The 20,000-nt window shown below is 45.7% G+C and overlaps 2 protein-coding genes and 1 long non-coding RNA gene across 7 annotated transcripts in view; 1 reads left to right on the forward strand and 2 right to left on the reverse strand.

Annotated features, from left to right (window-relative positions):
* The window catches only part of LOC139070984 (uncharacterized), a 4,708-nt gene extending 1,869 nt beyond the window's left edge, over positions 1-2,839 (reverse strand). For 2 of the 3 annotated variants that reach the window (XR_011521287.1, XM_070553856.1), the window contains exons 1-4: positions 2,503-2,839; positions 1,201-1,293; positions 719-836; positions 1-41 (exon numbers count right to left, since the gene is read on the reverse strand). The exon at positions 1-41 is cut by the window's left edge. Coding sequence is in view for 2 of the 3 variants with exons in the window: in XM_070553856.1 (XP_070409957.1) it covers positions 16-41; positions 719-836; positions 1,201-1,293; positions 2,503-2,808 (543 nt within the window). In the remaining variant the exon portion in view is untranslated. Of the gene's footprint in view, positions 42-410; positions 837-1,200; positions 1,294-2,502 lie in introns of those variants that run through there. The other variant, XM_070553854.1, reaches the window with a different exon arrangement.
* A 134-nt stretch (positions 2,840-2,973) lies between these two features.
* LOC107387941 (potassium voltage-gated channel subfamily A member 5) overlaps positions 2,974-20,000 on the forward strand; it is a 40,645-nt gene continuing 23,618 nt past the window's right edge. For 2 of the 3 annotated variants that reach the window (XM_054738350.2, XM_015963224.3), the window contains exon 1: positions 2,974-5,118. In XM_054738350.2, coding sequence (XP_054594325.2) covers positions 3,146-4,813 — 1,668 coding nt within the window. In that variant the 5' untranslated portion in view covers positions 2,974-3,145 and the 3' untranslated portion in view covers positions 4,814-5,118. The remainder of the gene's footprint in view (positions 5,119-20,000) is intronic. The other variant, XM_070553834.1, reaches the window with a different exon arrangement.
* On the reverse strand, positions 5,466-7,803 carry LOC139071467 (uncharacterized). The gene is made up of 3 exons (XR_011521353.1): positions 7,582-7,803; positions 7,422-7,490; positions 5,466-6,219 (listed from the first exon to the last, which is right to left on the reverse strand). It is a non-coding gene; the product is annotated as an uncharacterized lncRNA (long non-coding RNA).

Consider the following 20,000-nt stretch of genomic DNA (forward strand, 5'->3'; position numbering starts at 1 on the left):
GTGTCCTTTCTGCTGCTACAGGCTTCCAGGATGACTAACAGCTGATGGTGGACACACAAGCAAACACACAGACGCGTCATCCAGCAGCTCAGAGGAAACAGATACACCGTGAAAAGCAAAACCCTATTGAAGTTTAAAAAAGTGATGTCCAATGGTCACATCCAAAATATTTCACTCCATAGAATCCAAATTGAGTCACTTGATATGAAAATCTACACAATAAAATCAACTGAAATCTCCCTTTCAAATGGGTGTTCTTATCATTTTTGAATGTAGAACACCACTGCAGGCCAACCAGGCAACCATGCACATACACATGCACACATGCATGTGTGCATGTGCATGTGCACATACACATGCACACATGCACATGCATGTGCATGTGTGCATGTGTATGTGCACATGCACATGCACACATGCAACCATGCACATACACATGCACATGCATGTGCACATGCACATGCACACATGCACATGCATGTGCACATACACATGCACACATGCATGCAAACACACTACTGTGCAGTGTTAAGTTCACAATTAAGTTTGCGAATCTTAGAGGTCATCTTGTTAAAGTCAAGCTCCATCATAATCTTTTGCAGAGCCTCAAAGGTGAGCCTGAATCCTCGTGGATTTTCCATATTAAGAGCATAACAGAGTCCAAAGACCATTGCCACTCCAGCTGACACAGAAGGCAACTCATTCAGGACTTCCACACCATCAGTGATTATCCCGATGTCTCGAGGCTGATGTAGGAGGCTTGAGTTGTCCCTGAAGACGAAGAGTGCCATGGTGGTACTCTGCAGCTCTTCCTCAGCTTCATCTTTCTGGGACATCTGGAGGTAAAATATGGATCAAAATGTACAAGTGAAGAACTGAAGTCTGGCACACATGAAACATCTTTGACCATAATAAACTACTATTTTGATAGTTGTTTGGTCACAGACTGTTAGAACAATTATTTGACTAATCAGATTGTGAATTGCATAATTATTAAATTTAATCAATGGTGGAACATTTTCATAAATGTTCCACAAAGCCCAACAAAAATAAGAAAACAATACAGAACCCTAAGATATTAACTTGATGAGTTGATTAATCGTTGCTGTTCTACATTAATCACTGCATTTAATAGCAGAGTTGTCAAATTTACATCAAGAGACTGCATCTCATGTAGAGACAGAACAGATATGGACATACCATGTATTCTTTTATCAAGTCCTCAACACGTTCTCCAAGGTAGATGATGAGAGATCTAAGTATACACTCCCTCCTAATGTCAGCATCAGCATCCTGCAGGAACAGTTAAAATTGTTCTATGCAATATGGATAGAATGCTGCATGAAAGGATTTATTTCACCTCTCAGATGGAGCGATCTGTGGTTTTGAAAGCATACAAAAAAAATAATGTTACTTCTCTATAAAACACATAACATAGAAAAACCAAGAAATACGTAACACACATCCTTATAAGAAGCTAGTACTATAATTTGATTTAGGTTTACCAAACAGTCTACAGACCAGCCATTAGCGACTACGTTTGGCATAGGGTCAATTTTTTGCTGTTAAAATTAAAATTTCTTCAGAAAATGCACATTTTCCCGAGCCGCGCCTGAAAGTCAATTGAAGGAATTAGTCTTGTCATTCATCTTATATGCTGGCGGGTTATTTCTGTCTCTAAATCATGCACATTAATAATAATTATAAGATATTTATATGAAGAGAGACAAACGTGGGCGCACAAACACAAGCTTGTGTCTAGAAACCGCGAGATCACCAGAAAAATTCAAACGAAGCGGAGCACGGAGTTACACTATGAATGTTATGAACTATGAACTTATGCTAGCTAGCTGTATCCACCACCGATGCATCGTGGTAACGCTAGCTAGTTAGTAAAAAACGGCTGGTAAAAAAGGCTATTTGCCTAACTTGCATTCCCTACTAAGATGGTCGGTTGCTGGTAACCAGTTCTAACGTGGTGTCGGATAGCTAGCTAGCTAGCAGCTACAATCATGCAAAAATTGGGGGTGGCTGTCGACCTAGCTTAAATGTGGTTATTTTCTGCCATTTTGGGAATACAAATTATAAAAGCTTTTGTAACACACTTGGCTTTACGTTTATTTTCAGATGAAATGAATCACAGATGTGACACGATTCCAGCAGCCATGCAGAACAAACATGGGTCCCGGTTTCTGGTGGGCGTGTTCAAGTGCAAAGCACTTTGACTCAAATTAAAGATATTATCTGTTCAACATGAAAGGAAACATATGTTTTGAGAGAAATCTAAAACTTTGTGTTGTGTCCTTTGTGCAGATATTTAGTTTCATCCAAATGAAAAGTGTTTAAAATGCAAACAGAAAGGGTTTCACAATCAAATCAATGATTTTATTCTGTTTTGAATGGCACTTATTAGATTGAATGAATGACTGCATGTTAGACTTTTTTCAGTGTAGAAACGTGCAGTTCAAAGGTCACACCCAGGTGATGGTGACCCTAATTTACCTGCATCAGCCGAGTCCTGGAACCATGCTGTTGGGCTCTGAGACCACAACACTGAAACAGGGTTTGTGTGTCCGTCTCCGAGGTAACAGATGTAGCGGTCTCCATGGTGACATGTTGCTTTTCCACTGACAGATGTCTCTGTCTCCAGAAAAACAGGGATCCATGTTGCCATGGTAACTGTAGGGACAGACATCGATGACCACGGAGACAGAAACACCTGGTGCCTTGGAAGCATGGACATCGAGACATGTGGAACTCTAGGGACAGGAACATGTCCCATCTGTTACTGAAGAAGCACGTTACCATGGAGACGGAGACATCATCTAACTCAGGATCTGAGAGAGAAACAGAGGAAAGGGACAGAAGGGTGAGAGAGAGAGAGAGAGAGAGAGAGAGAGAGAGAGAGAGAGAGAGAGAGAGAGAGAGAGAGAGAGAGAGAGAGAGAGACTGATGGGTTGAGATAAACCCAGGGAGGAGGAGGAGGAGGAGAGACCCGCGTCTCACTTCCAGCTGAACCTCATCAGGCTCGGTCGGACGGAAGCAGCATGAGTCTCTGTTAACAGCTCCGGTTCCGTCCGCCACTCGGTACTTTGGCTCCGGATCAACAGGTCTGTACTGGTCTCCGGCTGCTGATGGCTCTGTGATGGAGATCGCCTTGGTGAGTTTTGAGAACGGCGGTGCCAAAGGGAGCGGCGGCGGCGGCGGCGGAGATGAGAGCCACCGGAACGCGTTGGACGTCCCTCAGTCCAGCTTCGGACCGAGAGAGGAGTTCGCTAAGGAGCTGAACACGGTCCGGGGGCGTCCCCAGCAGCAGCGGAGTCCGTGGAGGATCAACGACATGAACAACACATTCAGCTGCAGCGAGAACGCCATGGACGCGCTTTTACGCGCGGACCACAGTCCGCACCTGTTCGACGAGGACATGCTGGACATGGACATGGACACGGACAGCAACGAGCGGGTCCTCATCAACATAGCCGGGTTGAGGTACGAGACCCAACTGGGCACCCTGAACCAGTTCCCGGACACGCTGCTGGGGGACCCGGCCAAGAGGATCAAGTACTTCGACCCGCTCCGGAACGAGTACTTCTTCGACCGGAACAGACCCAGTTTTGACGGGATCTTGTACTTCTACCAGTCCGGAGGGAAGATCCGCAGGCCGGTCAACGTGTCCATCGACGTTTTCGCGGATGAGATCCGGTTTTATCAGCTGGGGGAGGAGGCCATGGAGCGGTTCCGGGAGGACGAGGGTTTCATCAAGGAGGAGGAGAAGCCGCTGCCCCAGAACGAGTTCCAGAAGCAGGTCTGGCTCATATTCGAGTACCCGGAGAGCTCCAGCCCGGCTCGAGGCATCGCCATCGTGTCCGTCATAGTCATCACCATCTCCATCATCACCTTCTGCTTGGAGACGCTACCGGAGTTCCGGGACGAGCGCGAGCTGCCGGTGAGCAGCCGGCTGGACAACAGCACCGCGCCGCGCCCGTCCCTCACCTTCACGGACCCGTTCTTCATCATCGAGACCACCTGCGTCATCTGGTTCACCTTCGAGCTGTTCGTGCGCTTCTTCGCGTGTCCCAGCAAGTCCGAGTTCTCCAAAACCATCATGAACATCATCGACATCATGGCCATCATGCCCTACTTCATCACGGTGGGCACCGAGCTGGCGGAGCAGGGCCAGGAGCACCAGAACGGACAGCAGGCCATGTCTCTGGCCATCCTCAGGGTCATCCGCCTGGTCCGGGTCTTCAGGATCTTCAAGCTGTCCAGACACTCCAAGGGGCTGCAGATCCTGGGCCAGACTCTGAAGGCCAGCATGAGGGAGCTGGGCCTCCTGATCTTCTTCCTCTTCATCGGAGTCATCCTCTTCTCCAGCGCCGTCTACTTCGCGGAGGCCGACGAACCGGAGTCCCACTTCTCCAGCATCCCGGACGCGTTCTGGTGGGCAGTTGTCACCATGACAACGGTGGGATACGGGGACATGAGGCCAGTGACTGTCGGGGGTAAAATCGTGGGCTCTCTGTGCGCCATCGCGGGGGTTCTGACCATCGCGCTCCCGGTTCCGGTCATCGTGTCCAACTTTAACTACTTCTACCACCGGGAGACGGACCAGGACCAGTCCTCTCTCAAAGACGAGCCCAACAGCGGCCGGGGGAGTCCCGAGGTGATGCGCAAAGGGAGCCGCGCGTCCCAGGACGGGGAGAACCCGGAGAGCGGTTCGGCGGACAAGTCCAACATCAAAGCCAACAGCAGCATGGACTTCAAGAAGTCCCTGTACGCGTTCTGCCTTGACACCCGGGAGACGGACCTGTAGCCGGCCGGCCCGGTCCATTCTCACAGCCACCAAACTGACCCGTTCCGGAGTAGAGCCGCCCTTTAATACAACCGAACCGGGACTGCGGCGTCCTGGTGGGTTCCTCCTCCTCCACTCGTGAAGTCTACACCTAATATGATCTGACCGAACTTAACGGTTCTGACTCGGTGTTTCTGGTCGTTCTGAAGAAAGAAGCTCTGTGGTTCTGTGACTGCCATGACCTCAGCCTTGGGTCTGAGCACTGACGGAACCAGGACTGCAGGATGAGCAGACAGAACATCTGGACCGAGCAGCAGCAACAGCAGGTGAGTCCAGAACTTCTGGGTCTCTGTGGTTCTGCAACATTTAGAAGAACCATCGAACGTGAATACATTTATTACAATCAAGTTTATTTCTAAAGCTCCGAGTCACGACCCGAGTCTCGAGGAACTGCACACAGTAAACAGCACAGGTCAGGTCATTAAGTTCCCTATGTAAGGAACCCAGCAGGTCGCATCGAGTCACTGACTAGTGTCAGAGTCTTTACAGCAATCCTCATACTAAGCAAGCATGCAGCGACAGTGGAGAGGAAAACTCCCTTTTAACAGGAAGAAACCTCCAGAGAATCCTGGCTCAGTATAAGCAGCCATCCTCCACGACTCTCTCACACACACACACACACACACACACACACACACACACACACAAGATCTCAGGAGGTAGAGCGGGCTGCCCAGTAGTCAGAAGGTTGCAGGTTTGATCTCGGCTCCTGCCAGAGAATTTTGCTCTTGTGCCCTTGAGCAAGACACCAACCCACCCCACCTGCTGGTGGTGGTCAGAGGGGCGCCAGTGGAGCAATCCTGGCCTCTGTCGGCCTGCCCCGGGGTGGCTCCATGGTAGCTCATCCACAACAACGTGTGAATGGGTGCATGACTGATTGTGCTGTAAAGCGCCTTGGGGGGTTCAGGTCCCTGAACACAAAAACAGGCCGCTTACCATTTAGACACAAGACAGCATTTCACGTATAACCTTCAGTACGTTCATCAGGCCTGAGTGGACTTTCAAACACGAGTCAGCTGAACAGACTCTTTAGTCTGAGTCGTGACCTCGCCACGCCCGCGGGGTCCAACGAGCAGGGAACTGCAAACGGCTAACCCTAACCCATGTGACCCGAGCTGCTGGTTGCACGCCGTTGTTCAGCCGTTCTGGACAACAGTTGGTTCTGTGGGAAACACAAGTATGACATTCAGACCCCGGAAGGTCTCACTCTGGAATTTTGAGCTTAGATGACTTCATAAGCACAGATGTTCTACCTGGTGCATCATTCCTGTGGTGCTGAATTCCTCCTGCTAGAACGAACCCTTGTGGAGATACTGCTCCAGAAACCCAGGTGTTGGCCTACGTTTCCTGCTGTGGCTGCACCGCCGCTGCTTAAAGAAAGAAAGTCAAAGTTAGAAAAGCAAAACATTGAAAAAGTTTGATTAATGTCAAGTGTTGTTGACACCTGGAGCCGAGAGCTGCGGCGGTAAACCGGACAGGTGAAAGGACGGTCCAGTCGGAAGCTTTGTCAAACTGCGGCTCTAACACTTTTCTAGATGCAGTCGTGTGTAAACACGGCCAAAGCATCAAACACACGCCTAGTCTCCAACGACGACTTCAAAACATGTCATTGGTTTTAAACTAGAAATAGGCTAACCACAGCTTTTTACATCACAAGCTAGCTGGTAGCCTGCTGTGTGTTTGAAGGCCCATATCACCACTCCACTGCATTCTAGAACACATCTGTTGTACCCAAGCCGTTGGGTAAGGGTTAGGGTCCTGACCCAGGAGGGGGGGGGGGGGGTGTACCCATGGTAACCCTAGTCTTTAGACCGTTAACTCACGGACTGCCAGCATTTCTGAGGGTTCGTTTATGCAATCAGTCACCAGTGACTGGGCGGTTGGGTTTGACGTCAGTGGCAGTAAAAATAAATCACTTGACTGCCCACAGTTTATTTCATAGTAGAGAAGTCCAGTTTCATCTGATCAGGCCAACGGCCTTTTGAAAATGGCCGTTTGTGAGGATGAGGAAGCGTTTCCTGAGAATGGTCTGCAACCCGCCAGCTGGGTAGATTTTAACCCAACAGTTGGTCAAAGCTGCCCGCCTATGAGCCAACAGAATCAGTCAAGCCTGGGGCTTCATTTAAGAGCCCGGCACATTGCCCCCCCCCCCCCCCCCCTCCTGGGTCAGGACCCTAAGCCTTACCCAACAGCTTGGGTCCAGCTGGCTGGTGCTGAAAACGGCGCTCAGCCTCGTGTTGGCTCTTGGGAGGCGCACAAGCTGATGAAATGTTTGGTAACATCTCGACTGAGATGTGTGCTTTGAAACGTTGACATTGTTAAATGTCTGTCCGCCACCTGCACGTCACAAGTGATCAAGTCTGGACGCCAGCTCCGTAATGGACGCTGTGCTGTTGAACACCTCGTCTTGGATCGACCCCAAACGTAACGCTGCACCCTCAGAAACTGCAGAGATGAGGAGAGCGAGTCAGAAACGTGCTGGACTGAGAAACTTCTCATTTCAGTAAAGCGTGTGTGACCAAAGGAGGCTGCAGATCCGCCGTTCCCGCTCGGCACGATGAGTACTTACACGTGAAGCTTCTCCATGCTGCCATTTTTATCCTGATAAATGGATTTAATCCGGAGGGCATTGGCTGCTCTGGAGGAGGAGAAGAAACATCAGCAGGAAGTAATTACACGCTTGTAGCTGCACACGCTCTTCCAACATGATTAGAACTATTAAAACAGACCATCAGAGATGAAAACGTGTCACTGAGCTCAGCTGGAGACACGATGGAGGCAGCAGGATCTAAAGATGGAGGCGAGGCTTCCTGGACTCTCTCAGATGATTAACATGAGCCATCAGGCCTGATTCTGCTCAGGAGGTTACATAACACACACACACACACACACACACACACACACACACACACACACACACACACACACACACACACACACACACACACACACACACACACACACACACACACACACACACACAGCATCAGCTGCAGCTTCCGTTGCGGCCTGAAATCAGAATCAGAGCAGCTGAAACCAAAGATGGGACCAAGTTGGGGTCCAAGACCTGGTGATGGTTCTGTTGGGTTCTGTCTGAAAGACCAGAGGCAGAACCAGGACCGGATGCTGACTGGTTCCTGGGTTCAGAGCTGATACAAGGACACAAGCTGGAGATCAGAACTAAAGTGAGCGCCCGCTAGTGGCTGCTTCTGTTTCAGGGTTTAAGCTCCTCCCCCTCCGTGTAAACAACGGCACCTTTTCCTGACCCCACAAACACAATCCCTGTTGTTGACTCCAGATGGTTCTCACCTGACTGTAAATCAAATAAAATCTCATTTATTTATGAAAAGTGCTGATTGGTACAACATTTACCACCCCTCCCCCACAGAACAACACCTCCCATCCCATGCAAACACACACACACACACACACACACACACACACACACACACACACACACACACACACTAGGGTCGGGCATCAGCATCAGATGAAACCGGGACTAACGGTCGTATTTTTGCAGGATTGTTGAGTCTTTTATTTGAATTCCCAGGTTGTTGACCAGCAGAGGAATCTGTGGCCGATCTCAGTGAAACACCTGATCTGTCTGTCGCTGCTACTCTGCAGCCCGCTGACAGCAGAGTAACCCTAACCAGTGGCTACATATTTGTTAAGTGAAACGATCAATAAGATGTGATATTCCATATAAATATGAATCATTAACCTGATTGGTCGGTGAAGATTCGACTTATTACCTTTAGGTTCTTTGACTCTTCAGGGAACACACACTTCATATTAATTCAGACAGAGTCAGGATATAGTTATAAAAATGTGTAGCGGTCACACTTTATAACGCGACGACTGCAAATGAATTATGACCAATAAGATGTGATGATTCCATATTTATATGAAACCTCAACCTGATTGATCTTTGAACATTTAATCAGAGTATTCTAGTTACTTTTACTTGTTCAGGGACCATAAACACACTTCGTATTGATTCAGACAGAGTCAGTATTTAGTTAAAAAGGACTTTTATTCTTTTCTAAACTAATGATTATACATGACTAGATCTGAGTAATGAGATGTGATGGAGCGGATATGCGGTGATGGAGTGTGATGTGTAGGTGGTGTGATGTAAGCCAGATGTTTATCAGAACCTTTCTATCTGAAACAAATAGTGAAATCTGGGTGTAAAAGAATAGAGTTGATTATTAATAAAACAGCATCAGACGCGATCTGCTGTGTCTACAAACCCTGGCGGAGACCTCCAGCAGATCCAGACTGTCAGAAGTCGGGTGGACCTCACGGCACCGGGATTTCGTAGATTAACTCCGATACGACCCGTCCGGTCTTGAGATGTCTCCAGGTCACAACGGTAGCTGGAACGCTTGTCTGCGTCCAAAGTGGGTGTGGCTCTTAGGGAGCGGTCTGGCTGTGTCAGCTAGCAGCGTGCAGACAGGGTTTGACTGTAAAAGAGATGTCTCAAGGATGCTTGTTGCGAGTTAGCCGGTTCGGATTTCAGCTAGAAACTGAATTAGTCGGGAAGTGATTCCTGTTTTATTAAACTACTTTGTTATGGTTTCTGGTCGAGTTTGGCCAATCAGCATTTGACACGTTTCTGAGTATTTACCAACATCCCTCAGAAAGCCACGCCCTCCTCAGAGACAGGACTCTTAATTCTGTGAATAAAGAATCTTTAAACGTTATGTGAGGTGAACCTTAACCTTAACTTGTAACTTATGACGACGTGTGTGAGTGTAGCTAATAATGAGCGTGTTAAATCAAACACATACTGATTTGTGATATAAATGGATCACTGTAAGAGCAACATTCATTTAAACTTCATGAATTTAAGCACAGATTATTCAAACATTTGATTTAGACGTCTTGTTCATTCATCACATCTGATTATCTAACTTATGAGTTGTAAAAGTTCACTTTTTATTCAGAGTGAGGAATCCAGGGAGGAAAGGGCTTTTGTGGGAGACCTTGGCAGTTTATTTATGTCTGTGTTGAGGAACAGTAAGTGAGCAAAAGGCTGGTTTGTGCATCTGGATCTTCCAGCTGGCGTAACCTTGACTTGGCAGCTCTGGCGTGTATGAAAGCTTACCGTGTCAATTCCATGGTGAAAATTGGCCCTTTTGATTCATTACAAATGAATTTAATTCTATTCTCCTAGACTAGTGATTATACATGACAAAGTATGAATGAGATGATGGTTGTACATTTCCACGTCTGAGGTGTTGCAGTGTCTGATATCACTAGCAAGTGTTGCTTGGTCAAAAGAGGATGGCTCCAAATGCTGGTGTTACAGGCCCCAGAGAGCTCAGAGCCACAATCACAATTACTGTTGGTCCAGATGTTGTTCCAGATGTGGACCAGACCCGAATAAACAGAAGAAAAGGAGCAATGAGGAAACAGGACTCGTAGATTTCCTTTTCAGAAAACCACTGCATCTGTGGATTTATTTACCACCAAAATTATTTACAAACAGCAGCAAGACATCTCATTTGATCTCAGCTTCCTTCTTAGCTTCATCGTTTCGTTTCCATATCCTCAGGGCAACGTTCCCTTTTCACAGGTTCAGTTTCTTATCAAATACACTTTCCTTTCTCGTTTTCTCATATTTGGCTAAACTGCACATTCACTTCATAGACAAACTAGTCAAAATACAAACCAGAACAATCTCAAAGCTAAAATTGAGCACCACACTGTTTTAGCTTGCTCGAACTACCTGGGTGTTTCTCAATGCCAAGGAACCTTGCCTTGATGTCTTGGCCCCGCCCCGGTTGCCTAGGTGATACGTCATCGGGAGCCGCCAAGACGTGTTCCAATGTTCATGTTCTACCGAGGCGTGTGTTCTCCGTTTGTTAGCCGTTTAGCTAGCTTAGCAAGGACACACAGGAGGTGTCTTGTAGCCTAGCCTTGGTCAAAAATTACCCACAATACACCGCGGCATTTTCAAAAGGACGGCTGATCAGGAGCCGGCAGCTTCTTCAGGGGGAAATTTTCAAATTTAAAAGTAAGTCAACTAATTTAAGTAATTAGTAACTCGCTTATATATTTAATTTAATAAACAAACACAATTTCTAAAGTAAAAGGCTCGCTATATATTTATATTGAAACTAATACGTATAAAATATAACGTTATCTCCCGTGTCACATGATGTTACGTGACCGCCGTGGAAGCCGCGGTCACGTGAGGCAAGTCTGTTCCATGTAACCATTTTTTTTACCAAGAAAGGACCGTGTCCTCGTAAGCAAAGCGCCTGGCCTCGCGAGGCGATGAGCGAGGCCAGGCGCTTTGACACTGAGAAGAAACACCCCCTGACAAATGACACTTTTAAATACTTTTACCAACCTGAATAAACAGGAGAAACGGAGCAATGAGGAAACAGGGCTTGTAGCTTTCTTTTCCAGAATACAGCTGAGCGCGAAGGGGGGTCCGTCACTTTTAGAGTCCCACGTAAAACTCGGTTGGAAAGAAAAGTTCCTACCCTGTAATTTCCTCCTAAATTCCCTGTTATTCTTCTGTGGAGAGTTCAGAACATATCAGACCACATTAAGTGTTCTTTCTGATCAAACAAATGTAAACATTAACACAAAGGATAAATAAGAAATAATTGTTGCGATATTCTCAAATGGACCCACCTTTAAATCTTTGAATGTTTAATCAGAAGATTATACGTACTTTACTTACTCAGGGACCATAAACACACCATATTAATTCAGACAGAGTCAAGTGTAGTTTATAAAAAATTATTTATTTCTATATCCCTAAACTAATAATTATACATGACAAGATATGAATGGTGATGTAATGTAAGTGATTTGGAACGGAAGCTAGATGTTTTAGCAGAACCTTTCTAAAGCATCAGAGAGAGTTTGTAGAGTCCGGGTCGTAAAAGAAATTTGGCGGTATGTTTGGTAAACTAGAGATTTGTTTATAAAACCATCCGACACAATCTGTTGAGTCTCCTTTTGTGGAGATCTCCATTCAGATCCAGGGGTACCTAGGTCTGGATGGACACTGCCGATGGCATGGACCTCTAGGTTCCAGGAACTCACAGATCAGCTCCGATAGGACCCGTCTAGTCTTGAGAGATCTCCAGGTCATGACAGGAAGCTGGAATGCTTGTTTGCATCTAAGGCTGTTTGTTGGCTCTTCAAAGAGCCGTGTTGACCTGAGGTCAAAAGATAGGATGGTTTCAAAATGCTTTTTCCACAGATTTGGCCGAATCAGAAATCAGCTGGAAACTGAAATAATTCCGGAAACAATTCTGTTTTATCACATTGTTGATAAATGAGTCAAATCAGAATTTGACTCATTTGAGGGCATTACCACATACCTCAGAAGTCACTTCTTCCTTCAGATACAGAGATGGCTAACTCTTTGTGTGAATGAGAATGTTTTAAACACTTATGTCAAGTGAATGTTAAACATTAACAATAATCTTATAACGTGTATGAGTACTGAGAGATTAACTTGTTAAATCAACACATACTGATCCGGTGTTGTTCAGATTGTAGACTGGTGCAGGAGCAGCCTTTTGAGGGCTCTGCGCTGGGGTGCACTCTGGAGGACCCTCGGTCGGCATGTAGGTGCAGCCGGAAAGATCAGAGTCAGCCTGTAATGGTACAGGGCGACCTTCAACCCCCCCTTTGATAGGTGAAGCACCTACTGCAGGGCGCAAGGTCTCTGATGCCGACTGTGGTGGTGTAGAATCAGTGATGCCATCAACCTCCCCTTTGGTTGGTGGTGTTCCCACTGCAGAGTGAAGGTCTTCAGGTGCAGAGACGACGCAGACACTATGGTGGTCACTGACCAGAGAAACATTAGACCGACTGCTCATCTGGGCGGCGCTGTTGTTGTTAACAACACCTAAGGTAGAAATGAGATGTAAATGAGATGAAATAACCACGTAAGCAGACGCTTAGAGTGAAACAGGCTTGGTTGTGTGAGAGAGACAGGAGAGCTCCATCTCGTTAAACAGAACAGAAACCCAGAAAAGAGATTTTTTACTCTATAAATGTGAACTAACATGAAGTGTTCTGACTTGAAAAAACTGGATCGGCTCGTCGTTAATATGTAGCATTAATGATTGGTGCTACATGTGTGACAAATGATCAATAAGATGTGATGATTGCATATAAATATGGAATATGGACCTGATTGATCTATCAATGTTTAATCAGAAGATTCTGGTTACTTTTACTTATTCAGGGACCATAAACACACTTCGTATCAATCCAGACAGAGTCATGTTTAGCTTAGAAAAGTAATGTATTTCTGTTTCCCTAAACTAATGATTATACATGACAGGTATGAATGAGATGACGTAAGGATCATTGCAAGAAAGATGTTCATTTTAAATCATGACTGATGAAAGCACAGGTTATTCAAACATTTGATTTAAACATCTTGTTCATTCAAAACGTTTGATTATCTCAACTTATAAGAAGTAAAGTCATGCAGGAACTGTGAGGAAGGTGAACTTTATTCAGAGGGAGGATGCAGAAGCTTCGGCTGCATGAGGCCTTGACTGAATGTCAAGTTTCAGGACTGGAGCAGAGTTCTGTGTTCTGGCTCAGACAGAAGGTGTTTCTGTTTCTGCAAATGAAAGTTCAATTTTCGGTCATTTTGTTGGTAAAAATGTGACCACTGGTTAGGGTTAGGGTTACATCAACCTCCAGAACCTCCAAACACACCCACATCACCCTCCTTCTCCTCCAGCTTCACTGGCTGCCAGTCAACTTCAGGGTTCATTTCAAGATCCTGGTTCTGGTCTATAGGGCCTTACATGGACAAGCACCATCTTACATTGGTGATCTTCTTAGTCCCTACACCCCCAGCAGGTCCCTGAGGTCCAGTGACCAAAGCCTACTGGTTGTGCAGCACCAGGCTAAAGGTCAAAGGTGACAGATCATCTGCTGCTGTGGCCCCCAGACTCTGGACCTCTCTCCCCCTGAGCCTGAGATCAGTGGACTCAGAGGTCTCCTTTAAAAAGCAGCTGAAGACTCACTTGTTCAAGCTGGCTTTTGTATGACCTTCTTCACCTCTCTCTCTTTGTTCTGCTCTCCCCACCTATTCCACCTTCCTCAGGATCCACTGGTTTCCCTCTTTCCTGTTCACTCTCTCTCTTTCTTAACATTTTTTTAATCACAATTGTCTATTTTTGCTCATTTTAAATATATTTTTAAACATTTTCTAAATGCTTTTTAATATTTTTACATTTTATGAAGCTCCTCGTGATTTTTATCTTGAGAGGCGCTATAGAAATGATCTCTTCTTCTTCTTCAAACACTTTATTTAAACAAATTGTCCATTCAACAGAATTTGAGTTTTAGAAAAAGTCATTTATGACCCTGAAAGATAAACTTTATTCAGAGAAAAAGTCTCGTCTTCTGCATGAGACCTTGGGTTTCCAGCAAAGACGAGGGAGCTAGGAGAAAGACTTATTATGGCTCCTTTATTCAGTAACAAGGTGGCTGAGCAGTTATATCCTGGTCTGGAGACCCGGCAGATAAGATGTGGCACACCAGTTCATCTCGTCGTATCAGCACCAGATTGACCCGTATGGAGAAGTAGGTTGGGCCTTAAAAGTTAACTCTTGGTCATTTTGATAAAATACTTGGCCTTTTGATAAGCTACAATCCTAATGAACACACACACACACACACACACACACACACACACACACACACACACACACACACACACACACACACACACACACACACACACACACTATTTCTGGAGAAACATGCAGAAAATGACTGAGTAATTAAATCTGTGTGTTCATGCGTAACATGTGCACGTGGAGTCCAACGTGAAGCAGCTGGAACTTGAGGCCATCAGCTGGTCTGCTTGTGAAACTCGGCCCCACACAGGCAGGACTAAAGCATCTACTCAGCAGAGGCCTCGGGTGCTTTTAGACTACAATTAAATCCCATTTCACACAGAATGCCATCTGGTTTACAGGGATTCTGGATGAACCGGCGTCGGTTAGGGTTCTTCAGAAATCTGCTCTGTTCCCAAACGTAAGTTTAAAAGTGTTCCTGTAAAGATGATCATGCACTGTGAACTGATATTCCCATCATTAAGAATTAAACTACAGCCAGCAGAAATATTGTGACACCAGTTTGATTTTTAAATGAACAGATGCACCACGCTGAGACACTCCACACTTCCTGTCTGGATCGTGTCATTTCTTCAGGGGCAGCAGCAGAACAGGAAGTAAAGCAGGTTGTCCATTAGTCAGAAGATTGTAGGATCGATCCCAAATCTTGGCAGAGCCTGCTGCTGTTGTGTCCTTGAGCAAGACACTTAACCCTCCTTAGCTGCTGGTGGTTGTCAGAGGGACCGGTGGCGCCCGGTCTCGGCAGCCTCACCTCGGTGAGAGCGCCTCAGGACAGTTGTGGCTACATCGTAGCCCATCATCACCAGGATATGAACGGATGAATGATGCATTGTAGTGTAAAGTGCTTTGGAGTCCTGCGACTCTGAAAGGGGCCATACAAGAGCAGATCACTTATCATTTAACTTCATGGTGATCTGCATACATCATGCAGAAACGTTCCACAGCTCCACATCCCGGTCTGCGCTGCACCAACGCCGTGGAAGCCTCACACAAACCAGACTGCATCGGTACGCATCGAGTGTGAAACAAGCTTTAGGAAAGGGTTCAGGCGGGGGGACCCGTCATCGAGGGGCGGTAACTAAAGACGTACAGCTGCCTTCATTTGAACCCTTTTGGATTACCATGACCTGGATGACTGAGAACCTTCACCAGCACACCACCAGAGTTTTAAAAGTACTGCAAGGTGATCTGAATGTGGCCAAAATCACCACACAACACAATAATGATGTTCATGGCAGTGATGGTGAGCATGCCTACTCAGTCAGGGACTTTTTGTGCGGTAATCCAGTCTTAAACCCAACTGTGAAAAGGAGAGACCCAGAAAGGCTTCCCTAGCCAACTGGCAACCAAAAGTCTCCGACGTAAAATTTCCAGCCAGTCTCAGTACACTTAAGGTTGGTTTATGCTTGACGCGTCCGCGAGGTCCGCACGGCTCCGCGCGGAAAAGTTGCGTCATTTTAACAACCACGCCCCTCCACCGCGTCTCCGCACGGCCCAAGATTTCCGCAACGCGCACCTCGGAAAATTTCTAACCACGCGGACGGTCGGACGCGGAAAAACATGGCGGATTGGCAAGAACTAGTATGGCAGAGGTTTGTAAATACAGACATTTGTATGATTCCGCTCTCAAAGATCACCGTGATCAACATGTTGTTAATAATTCTTGGAGAGAAATAGCTCGCGCTGTCGGAAAAGACGAGGACGCTGTTAAAAATGCTGGAATGCCATGTTGTAAACAGTATTTTCTACTTCTACTATGGTGTAGTGTTGGATGCATGCCGTAGAGCTCCATGCTGCCCCCTACAGTTTGGGAGAATATTGGCTCACCGCAGAGACGAGCCGCACGAACCATAAACGCTGCGAGTTGTGAAGCGCGTTCCAGCCGCGAGCCGCATCACCACGCGGAAAGTAAACGCGTCAAGCAGAAACCAAGCTTTCGAACCATTTAAGGCCCATTTCCACCAACACTACTCAGTGGGACTCGGGTGGGTGTGGTTTGGTCTGACAACCTTTTCCATTTACCCTCCACAAGTTTTTATTACCTGCTTTGTTGTGGTTGCACCACTTTCCATGCCCAGTAACGTAACTGTTACGTAAAAAAATAACGCAGTAGTAATGCCGTTATACTTGAACACCATTACTCCCAACTCTGTTGCTGGTGTCACCTTTCCTGATTAGGTCAGAGTGCTTGCGTTACCGCGATGTGGTTGAATGAAGCACAACAGGCCTTCTTACGGCCACACTAGTGATGCATCAGTCGTGCACAAAGCGTCTCTTAGAGCCGATTGGAGCCGGCTTCTTCTTGGGCGAGCGGGAGAGAGGGACACAGACACTTCCCATCCTACCCCGAGCTGGCGGGACAAACGGCAAAATGAACACAGGGCGCTGAACCATCAGGTTGTTTGTTTGCAGATCGAAGGTACGTGTGTATCATGCAAAACATTTATTACATAACAAGATGGGACATGTCAATGCTGGTGGGGACAAATCTGTAAAAGAGGAGGAAAGAAAAATAAACAGCACTTCAGGAAGGTGAGTGAAAGCTGTACAGGCAAGAGGATACCAGGGGTATGGCAAGTCATTGAAACATTCAATCAATAATCGGACCTCTGTAATTCCTATTTGATATAGCCATGATTTCATTTATCCTGGTACGAATCGTATTATTAGTCAAAGTGGCACATGAAGACATCAACACCTGTGCTGTCACTATAGCAGACATAATGAAGGACATCCAGAACAACAACGGCACTAGTAGGTATCAAGTTGGAGACATCTCAGAATCCCTAAAATCCTACGGTGGCCTGTTGAACATTTCTTAGGCAGAATGGACACGTGTTCTAGATATGTGTACTTCTATTGTTCCTGGTAGAAATGAACCTTCCAGATTTCCATGAGAACGTTCTAACTGAATGAACTTTTCAGATATCTGACATGTTCATTCTAGATTCTAGATATGGTCTCAATCATTCAGTTAGAGCCAATCTTTCATGTTACGGATAATATAGAACGTAGCTGTGTTACAGAGCATTAAAGTAACGTCATAGTTACTTTCCTAGGGAACTAATTACTTTTACAATGTGGTAACTGAGTCACTAAGTCAATAACTTTGTGGAAAAAGTAACTTGTAACTATAAATATTTACATTTTTATTGTGAGATGCCCAAAACTGGTCAGCAATAGTGATGCAACGATTGTAAATGAATGGTTTTTAACCATTCCTGTCCTGGTAGTCAGAGTAAACAGAATGGTGGATCTGGGTGCCTGAACAGTTTTCAATCACCTGACCTGAATGGCATTACATTAATCTCCGAGAACAAAGTAAGGAACCTTGGTGTTATCTTTGACCAGGACATGTCATTCAAATCCCAGGTTTCACAAGTTTGTAGGATTTCCTTTTTCCACCTTCGGAATATTGCTAAGATTAGAAGCATACTTTCCAGGAGTGATGCTGAAAAACTAGTTCATGCATTTATTACATCAAGACTGGATTACTGTAATTCATTACTCTCAGGAAGTCCACAGAATGTAGTTAAAAGTCTTCAGCTTGTCCAAAATGCTGCAGCTAGAGTTCTGATGAGAATTAAAAAGAGAGATCATATCTCTCCTGTCTTAGCTTCCCTACATTGGCTACCTGTTAAATTCAGAATAGATTTTAACATCCTTCTTCTCACATATAAAGCTCTTAATAATCAAGCTCCATCATACATCAGTGAACTGATTGTTCCATACGTTCCTAACCGAGCACTTCGCTCTCAGACTGCAGGTCTACTGGTGGTTCCAAGAATATCTAAAGTTAGGATGGGAGACAGATCTTTTAGTTATCAGGCTCCTCTCCTGTGGAACCAGCTCCCAGCTTTAGTCCGTGAGGCAGACACTTTGTCTACTTTTAAGAATAGGCTTAAAACATTTTTATTTGATAGGGCCTATGGTTAAAATCTGATGTTAGCCTAAATCTGGACAAGTGGGGGAGTAGAGGGAGGTGGAGTGTACAGTCGGTAAAGACGGCTCTCCCTTGCCCTGCCTCCAATATGCCTCCATCTAAATAGGATAGATTATCCAGAGTTATCTCTGTAGTTATGCTGCTATAGGCTTAGACTGCTGGAGGATACACTGACCACTTTTCACACTCTACTGCTTTCTTCTACTATCTGCTCTTTAACTGTATTATTTCCTGCTATTTCAGCTGTTAACTTTATTTTCTCTCTAAGTGTTTTCTCCCCAGAAGAAGCTACAACGATGTTCTGCTGAGCTGTGGTGGCCTCATGGAGGGGGCCATCGACTAGCACACTGCTGCTAACCACTTAAACATTCTCCCTCTCCTGATAATAACTTTTTGCTTTCCTTTACGTTGGATGTGCTACTACTAGTTTACCCGTTTAATTATAGATCCACTAGGATAAATACAATAAAGTTTATCTTTCACCAAATACAATATTTACTAAGAAATCACAATATAACTATAGACACATTATTGTGTGTGTGTGTGTGTGTGTGTGTGTGTGTGTGTGTGTGTGTGTGTGTGTGTGTGTGTGTGTGTGTGTGTGTGTGTGTGTGTGTGTGTGTGTGTGTGTGTGTGTGTGTGTGTGTGTGTGTGTGTGTGTGTGTGTGTGTGTGTGTGTGTGTGTGTGTGTGTGTGTGTGTGTGTGTCTGCTCTGTCTTCTCCATCCCCAGTGAGTCGTGGAGGATGGCTGCTTATACTGAGCCAGGATTCTCTGGAGGTTTCTTCCTGTTAAAAGGGAGTTTTCCTCTCCACTGTCGCTATATGCTTGCTTAGTATGAGGATTGCTGTATAGTCACTGACACTAGTCAGTGACTTGATGCAACCTGCTGGGTTCCTTATATAGGAAACATTATTTCTGATTGGCTTAATGAACTGTGAATTGGAATGTTTATTATGTGAAGTGCCTTGAGACGACTCTTGTCGTGATTTGGCGCTTTATAAATAAAGTTGAATTGAATTTAATCTACAGCAAGAATATACGAGTCTTGTGTCTGTTCTAGTCTTGTTAGATCTCAGTGCTGCCTTTGACACAGTAGATCACAATGTTCTTGTAGAGAGAACATGCGTCCAGCATGACCCAACATTTCATGGGTGTACCTCAGAATAAGTTTAGAAGCATGTTGATCTTCGCCCAAAATAACTGGATGCATTCTTTCCAATGGCATTGCTCCTTTGTTTAAAGGGCCGGTGACCTCTGGATGAACCTGTGTTGCTGATAACCTGCACAGATGAGTGTGTAATGGTGCTGCACACGTGTGTAATCATTAGTGTGGCAGTTTGGTGCATCTTACATTAAATGTAATAATTCAGCCCAAAACCGTAATTCTGTCTCCATCTTCAGGTTAAACTCTGCTCCACATTCATGTAGAACCAGCTGTGGCTGATGGCTATGCTGAAAAACGTTGTCAGCAGGTTACTACGTGGCTGCACTGGTCTCCAGGTGAGGCAGCCGCACCTCCACCTGGCTCAGCCACTCACCTGCAGATATGACATGTTGGCA

Source organism: Nothobranchius furzeri, chromosome 1 (assembly GCF_043380555.1).
Source record: "Nothobranchius furzeri strain GRZ-AD chromosome 1, NfurGRZ-RIMD1, whole genome shotgun sequence".
Lineage (NCBI taxonomy): Eukaryota > Metazoa > Chordata > Actinopteri > Cyprinodontiformes > Nothobranchiidae > Nothobranchius > Nothobranchius furzeri.